This window comes from Mustela nigripes, chromosome 7 (assembly GCF_022355385.1).
Source record: "Mustela nigripes isolate SB6536 chromosome 7, MUSNIG.SB6536, whole genome shotgun sequence".
NCBI classification, from domain to species: Eukaryota; Metazoa; Chordata; class Mammalia; order Carnivora; family Mustelidae; genus Mustela; species Mustela nigripes.
Genome location: NC_081563.1, coordinates 135,571,496 through 135,579,018, shown reverse-complemented (window position 1 = coordinate 135,579,018; position 7,523 = coordinate 135,571,496). Strand labels below are relative to the sequence as shown.

Genomic DNA, 7,523 nt, shown 5'->3' with positions numbered 1-7,523 from the left:
GGGTGTGCGTGTGTCCGTGTGGGTGTTGGGAGTGTTGGGGTGTGCGTGTGTCCGTGTGGGTGTTGGGAGTGTTGGGGTGTGCGTGTTGGGATGAGTGAACGTTCTGAAGGGCTGGGCCCTGCGCCGGTGGCCGCGTTGGGGTCCCCCGAGGCTCACGTGTCCCCCCGTCTTGCAGCAGAGCTGGAGTTCGTGGAGATCACCATCATCGTGGTGGTGGTGATGGTGATGGTCGTGGTGATCACATGCTTGCTGAGCCACTACAAGCTGTCTGCGCGCTCCTTCATTGGCCGCCACAGCCAGGGCCGGAGAAGAGAAGATGCCCTCTCGTCGGTAAGTGCCCGGCCCCTCCCGTCCGCACCCTGAGCTCCCAGGGCCAGCGGGATGCCCCTCAGGGCAGTGCCCCGGGATCCTGGGTCCCGGGTCGGGGTGTTCGCGGGAACAGCAGAACGGCCATTGGCGGCTGCAGGGGAAGCTGCTGGGCAGATGATGGACGAGGCCGTTCGGGGTCCGGGCGCTGTGGGACATCAGCCCACAGCCCTGCAGCCTCGGCCCTTCCCTTCCACACCCTGCAGGCATCTGGGCAGGGGGCTCACGGTGTTTCGATGCAACCTTCCCTTCCTTCCTAGCTCCACTGGGCCCGGCCGTGTGCCCTCGGACCAGTCCCCAGTCCGTGAAGTGGGGCATCCGTTGCCATTCACTGTGAGAGAGACGGACGACTCTGTCACTCGCTGGGTGACTCGGGGCTTAGCACGGAGTCAGCGACCGGGCACTGCTGGCCGCGGGCAGGCACTTCCCTTCACTCAGTCACTTGGCCGTCCGTCCAGCACCTGCCCGTCCATTCGTGTATCACTGGACAGATGCTTACAGAGCAGAGGGCCTAGAAGTCTCGCAGACGCTGGCAGGAAAGGCTGTGACCAAGCCACCTAGGGCCAGATCCAGACAGACAGAAGCAGACAATATCGAAGGTTCTGAAGGGAACCAAAGTGACTGTCCCCAAGAATGCCAGAGTGCGTGTTTGGCCAGGATGAGCCCCTCAGGCCGAGCTCCGAAGGAGGAAGTGATGGTGGTTGGGTGCAGGCAGGGGAGGACAGGCGCTGTGCTGGAAAGGGGACCTTTCAACGTAATCCTGCATTTTGACGTGTTACCAGAATTTCGAGCTTCATTGGGCATCCTGGAAGCCCCAGAGTTATCACCTCGAGAGCACAAAGTAGAGGCCCGGCCGGGTGGGAACTTGGCTTTCTGCCGCTGGGAGTGCCGGGGCCCCTCACACCCTGTGCCCTTGGGGCTGACCTGTGCCCCACCTCCCCCCATCATTCAGCAGGTGGGCCGGTGCAGGTGCAGAGTTGACCCCCAAGGGCTTTCTGCCCCCACACGGGCGATGCGTGATTCCCCAGCTGGCAGCAGGGGGCTGTCAGAAGGGCAGGCTGGGACTTGCAGAGAGAAGAAGGTGGCACATGGGGGGCTGGGGCTGTGGGCCCGACCCCATCTCCCAGCCTGTGGGGACAGGTGGCGGGGCTCAGAGTCTGGGCCTGAACCGGGACCTCAGGAGGCTCGGGCATCTCTGCCTGCAGCAGGCTGCGGCTGTGGTGCATCAGGCCCGGAGCTTCTGCTTGTCCCCCTCTCCCCGATGGGGACATGGAGGGCACTTGGTGCCGCTTCTCTGAAGGAATCTGTCACTCCCAAGGCCAGGGCTCACCTGTGTTTGTTGGCGGTGGCTGTTGCCCGAGTGAGGGCACCACCTGCTGTTCCCGCACGCACCCGGGGCCTCCCGGCTCCCAGCAGCCCGGAAACCCCACCCTGTGGCGGGGAGACCGGGGCCCAGACAGGTGGGCACGTCTGCCCGAAGCCCGGCAGCTTGTGAGCAGCAGCGTGCACAGCCTGGGCCGCTCCGTTCTGCCTCAGATGCTAGCGCAAGGGGGATATTGGGAGCCAATAAGATCTCGCTGGGTGGCTCACACCCAGGGTGGGCCTCCTGCGCCCCACCCCGAGCCTCAGCCCTTCAGACGGGTGCACTTAGACTTTCTGCGGCCTCCCCCAGGTGTGTGGTCACAGGGAGGACAGTGCTCGCCCGGAGGACTGGGGGGATGGCACAAGTTCCAGTGCGAGGGATCCTGCCTGCCGCCGGGCCGGGGAGACAGTCTTGGGAGCGGCACCTGCTGCCCAGACGGGGGTTCCGGTTCCAGCCCTGGTTCCCGGACACCTGGAGCCAAAGGAGAGTCCCCTCCCCCACCTACCCAGCCACCTGCAGGGGCCCGTGGGGATGCCCGGCTGGGTAAACACGGAGCCTCGTTAGGCCTGAAGTAAGTGTGGCAGCTCCCTTGGGGACCCCCTGCCAGACAGGGTGCATCAGAGGAGTCTCAGGGCCCTGTGACCTCCCACAGAGACCCAGACCTGGGGCCCTCCTGTCCCCAGCATGACTGTCCTGCTTCGGTTCCTTTTCAGGGTGTCCCCATTTTTTCATCTGTCAGAGACTGAGGCTCGGGTGCAGGTACGCCATTGGGCCTAGAATGTCACTCCCCCACCCGATGCTGTGCCGCGGGAGGCCACACTCGACTGTGTAACGGTGATCTTGCCACCACGGTGGCGCAGAAGCTGGGCCCAAAGGGGCTTGTCCTGGGGTTGGTGGGGGAGGGGAATGCCCCGTTTCACCTGGACTCAGGGAAGCAGGTACCCAGGTGCCGCCAAGCCCCACCCAGGAAGTCTCTGAGCTGCTCCGGGGTCCCTGAGCTTTGCTTTCAAACATGAAAGGTGATTTCCTCACCTTCTCCTCACCTTCGCAGCTTTAATTATTCCCCCAAAGCTTATGCATCTTGAGCAGCAATGACCGCTTCACCAGTAGCGCTCTGGGAAGACAGTTCGTGTGTGGGGCCTGCTCAGCGTGGGGCAGGGATGGATTCGGACTGGAGGCTGAGTCAGGGCCTTGGATGGGGTAACCCTCTGTTCTCTTTGTCCCCAAATAGCCCTGGCATGGGTCTCCCGCTTCCCACATGGCTTCTGTGCACACAAGGCTTCTAAATCGGGTCGCGGGCAGCCAGCTGGACATTGGATTACTATACAGCGGGCCAGGCCCATGCAGGAGCTGAGACACCATGAGAGTCTGGGAGGCAGGGCGGCAGTGGGTGGTTCCTGGAGGGCTCCCTGGAGGAGGAAGTGTGATGAGGCTGGTGGATGGTTCAGAGCTCTACAGTGGGGCTCCTTGGGCCTCCATTGGTGTTTTCTTAAGCCTCCTGTGTGCCAGGTAGATAGCTGCTCTGTTAGGGCTGGGAGTGGGGGCTGTGGTGGGAAGGGGTTCTTGGCCACATCACGCAGACCCTGGGACAGAGGGACTCGTGGGCAGGAGTGTATCTGGGTCACAGTCCGTCCAAGCTGGCCTTGGCTGCGTGCGTCCCACCCCAGGGCTCCTGACCCTGCTGAGGAGCAGGCGGATGGCCCCATCTGCTTCCTGGTCCACACATGGACTGTGCCAGTGGCCCGACTGGGGGCTACGGGAGCCTGCCAGGACCAGCCTGAGCCCGAGTGGGTCAGGAGGCAGGCAGGTGAGGGTTTGAATCCCAGCACTGCCTCTTACTGGCTGGGCCCATTCAGCTCTCAGCCAACCGACCTCAGCCTGCCTTGGGGGTTTCTTGGGAGAAATGAGATGGTGCTTTAAAGAGTGCTTAGTGCAGTGTCCGGCACCAGGGCAGCGATTGAAACATTACTAATACCGGTAATGAAGGGCCTTCGATGAGCACCTGAGCAGCGAGGTTGCATGTCTGCTTGCTACGTCCTAGCACTGGAACGGACTAGACTCCTGTGAGTCTTCATGGGGTTAAGTGCATGCTTTACTGGCAGGACAGCACTGAGAGCCCCAGAGCCCCCCAGTGGCCGTTTAGGTAACTGCCGTTCTCTGGGCAACCCGTGCGCCCCACACACCCCTCATTCACCTTTGGGCCCCACACTGTAGGTGAGAATGTCTTACCTGGGAACTCTCAAGAAAACAGGCCCCCAAGGAAATTTTTAGGGTGATACGTTATTTTGATTGGAGCGATGGATCTCTGGTGTAGACCCATGCCAAAACTTAACCAAATTGCGTACTTAGAGGACGTACTTAGAGGATGTTAACGTATCTGTTAACATCTGTGGAAAGCTGTGAAATTTAAAGAAGACATCCCCCCCCACCCCCCTGGGACCAGGGCGATCTGTCACCACATAACTGTCTGGGCTTCCCTGTCAGACAAACTAATCCTGGCTTGGGGGTCCTTCTTCCCTGACCCTTGGGGCTCTCCCCAAGGCCTGAAATCCACGTGGTGTGCCAGCATGCCCCCCACCCCGAGCCCGTGTAGCAAGCTTCACGAGGCCTGGCGCAGTGGTCCTGACGCATTCCATCTTGGCTGATGGATGGAGTCATTTGGGGGCAGAGCAGGCACGTGAGGGCACTTGGCTTGTCTCATTAACCAGCTTTGTCCATATTTCTTCACCTGTGAACAGGACTCCTGATACACAGGTGGGGACTGAAAAGAGAGAAATAAATACAGAGACAAGTTGATTACAGATAGGAGAGCTGCTGGGAAGGAAGTTAGCCCACGGCAGGGTTGTTACTGGGGGAGGGCGCTTTAAACAGTCGTGTCAGGGGAAGTCTGCGGGGCTGGCCGGGCAGCAGGGTGGCCCGGTGCGAAGGCCCTCGGGGGCGTGCATAGCAGGGAGCTGGAGAGCATGTCCGCATGGCCCCCAGCACTTCCATAAACTCACAGAGTGCTACGTGCACTCCAGGCATATTCTACCTTGAGAAAGTTCTGGAAGTTAAGTAACTTGCCAGGGTCGCACCGTGAGCCCGTGGGCCAGGTTACAGGAGGGCTAGATCACGCCAGGCTTCCTCATCAGCCACTTCACGAGCTCATGTGGACCCACTTGAAGGTGCAGAGGGAGCTCCTGGAGGGTTTTGAGGAGGGGCCCACAAATCAAACGTCTGTTCTGGAAAGTGTGGGTGGGGGGCTGAATTTTCAGGGGACAGTGTGGAGAACAGTGCGGCCGTTGTGGTCCTGTCTGAGACATGGTGGGGGACCAGGCCAGGGTGGACGGTTGGACAGGTGGGGATGGAAAGTAGTGGTTGGCTGCCAGCTCTGATGGCAAACAGAAGACCTCAGGGTCAAAGCCAGTTAACCCTTTGGCGCCTTCCTCTGTTCCTCCCACTAACCCTGCTCCTCTCCTCTCCACACAGGAAGGATGCCTCTGGCCCTCAGAGAGCACAGTGTCGGGCAACGGAATCCCAGAGGTGAGATCCTGCGCCGCCTCCGGTCCCCTCCCTGCTGTAGTGTAGGTGCTGTAGTGGATGCCTGAGGCCATCTGCCCCCGGGGTCCCCTTTCCAAGCCAGAGGTGCCTCCTGTGGCTGCTGGGCTCACACCTGTGCCCTTCTCTGAAGAACTGTCCTTGGCTGCTGGGATCCTTTGCAGGAGGATGTTACCTGCGCCCTGCCCCCAGGGAGCCGCCCGGGGTGTCTGCAACGCGGAGGGCAAAAGTTGCCCCAGTTTCAGCTCAGCGGTGGTGTTCCTAGCCGGGGCTCCCTAGCGGCAAGCCAGGGCTGGACTCCCCGCTTGGCGGAGCCCACTGCTGCCGATTCTCCCTCCCGCAGAGAGCAGAGAGTCCGGCGGCCCGAAACCCCACCTCCACCCCCACCCCACCCCCGCCTCGGGTCCTGCTTCTGTGGGGCCCTCACTCTGCTCTGCCCCCTCCAGCCGCAGGTCTATGCCCCTCCAAGGCCCACTGACCGTCTGGCCGTGCCCCCCTTCACCCAGCGGGACCGCTTCCACCGCTTCCAGCCCACGTACCCCTACCTGCAGCACGAGATCGACCTGCCACCCACCATCTCTCTGTCGGATGGGGAGGAGCCCCCGCCCTACCAGGGCCCCTGCACCCTCCAGTTGCGGGACCCCGAGCAGCAGCTGGAGCTAAACCGGGAGTCGGTGCGCGCACCCCCGAACAGAACCATCTTCGACAGCGACCTGATGGACAGTGCCATGTTGGGCGGCCCCTGCCCCCCCAGCAGTAACTCGGGCATCAGCGCCACATGCTATGGGGGCGGCGGGCGCATGGAGGGGCCACCCCCCACCTACAGCGAGGTCATCGGGCATTACCCTGGGTCTCCTGCCTTCCAGCACCAGCAGAGCAGTGGGTCGCCCTCCTTGCTGGAGGGAACGCGGCTGCACCACGCGCACATCGCTCCCCTGGAGAGCACAGCTGCCTGGAGCCAAGAGAAGGAGAAACAGAAAGGGCACCCTCTCTAGGAGTCCCGGGGGGCCGGGGCAGAAGGAGGTAAAAGGCGAAACACTCCGCACCTCTTAGACGAGAAGACAGAGGAGGACTGGGCGGCACCACAACGTTCGGCGCGTCACCATCCTCCCCACCCCCCCCCTCTGTGTATAAATATTTACCTGTTCTGTCTGGTCTGAATGCACAAGCTAAGAAAGCTTGCAAAAAACCCACGTTTCTTCGTTGAGCTGTGTCTTGAAGGCAAAAGAGAAAAAAAAAAACCCACAAAATCTACCCTAGTCTTTTATGTTTCTAGTTGAGCTGCGTGCGTGAATGCTTCTTTTCTTTTGTTTATGATGATTTCACTTAACTTTAAAGACATATTTGCACAAAACCTTTGTTTAAAGATCTGCAATATTATATATATAAATATATATAAAATAAAAGAAACTGTATTGTGAGGGCAGGAGTATTTTTGTATTAGAAGAGGCCTATTAAAAAAAAAAGTTGTTTTCTGAACTAGAAGAGGAAAAAAATGGCAATTTTGGAGTGCCAACTCAGAAAGCGTGTATTACCTTGTAAAGAAAAAAAAAGTACAAAGCAGGGGTTTAGAGTTATTTATATAAATGTTGAGCTTTTGCACTATTTTTTAATATAAATATGTCAGTGCTTGTTTGATGGAAACTTCTATCATGTCTGTCGAGACTTTTAAGGGAGAAATGTCAAAATTTCACAGTCTACGTCAGGCAGAGGGCGGGCTCTACACGGAGTTTGGAGAAGCTTCCAGAGGGGGCCGCTTTCCTGTGACGTGGAAGCTTCTGGCTAGCGATAGGTTATTACCTCGTTATACATTCCCCCATCGGAGGAGACCTGATGTCCCCCTCCGGTCCAGAACAGCCTTCGGATGGCAGATGAGATAGGGAAGTGACTCTTCGGCACCAAATTCCAGGTGGTGGCTTTGCATTTCCTGAGATGAAAATAAACTTACTGAAGAATTTAGTTTTTCTTCCTGTTTCTTTCAGCATGAAGCCCCACCTCCACCCCACCCCGGGAAGGGGCTAAGGTGCCCCTCTCCAGCTCCAAGAGGGGCTCAGGTGGCTGCTTTGCGTGGAGTTCTTTGGGGTGATCGGGTTGGCTCCAGGATTTTTCCGCTGAGGTCGGTGGAGCGCCCCCCGCCCCTGGCTCATCAGAAAGGCCCAAAGTATTAGGAACTTGACCTCATCCCCGTCTTTCTTTTTACGTAGCCATTCTCACTCAACGGCCACCAAACGGGACACCAGAGGTGAGAAAGCAACAT

General features: G+C 59.1%; 1 protein-coding gene across 3 annotated transcripts in view; it reads left to right on the top strand.

The window, feature by feature from the left end:
* PMEPA1 (prostate transmembrane protein, androgen induced 1) overlaps nucleotides 1-7,523 on the top strand; it is a 51,674-nt gene extending 44,151 nt beyond the window's left edge. For 2 of the 3 annotated variants that reach the window (XM_059407291.1, XM_059407293.1), the window contains exons 2-4: nucleotides 176-330; nucleotides 5,198-5,251; nucleotides 5,713-7,523. In XM_059407291.1, coding sequence (XP_059263274.1) covers nucleotides 176-330; nucleotides 5,198-5,251; nucleotides 5,713-6,261 — 758 coding nt within the window. In that variant the 3' untranslated portion in view covers nucleotides 6,262-7,523. The remainder of the gene's footprint in view (nucleotides 1-175; nucleotides 331-5,197; nucleotides 5,252-5,712) is intronic. The other variant, XM_059407292.1, reaches the window with a different exon arrangement.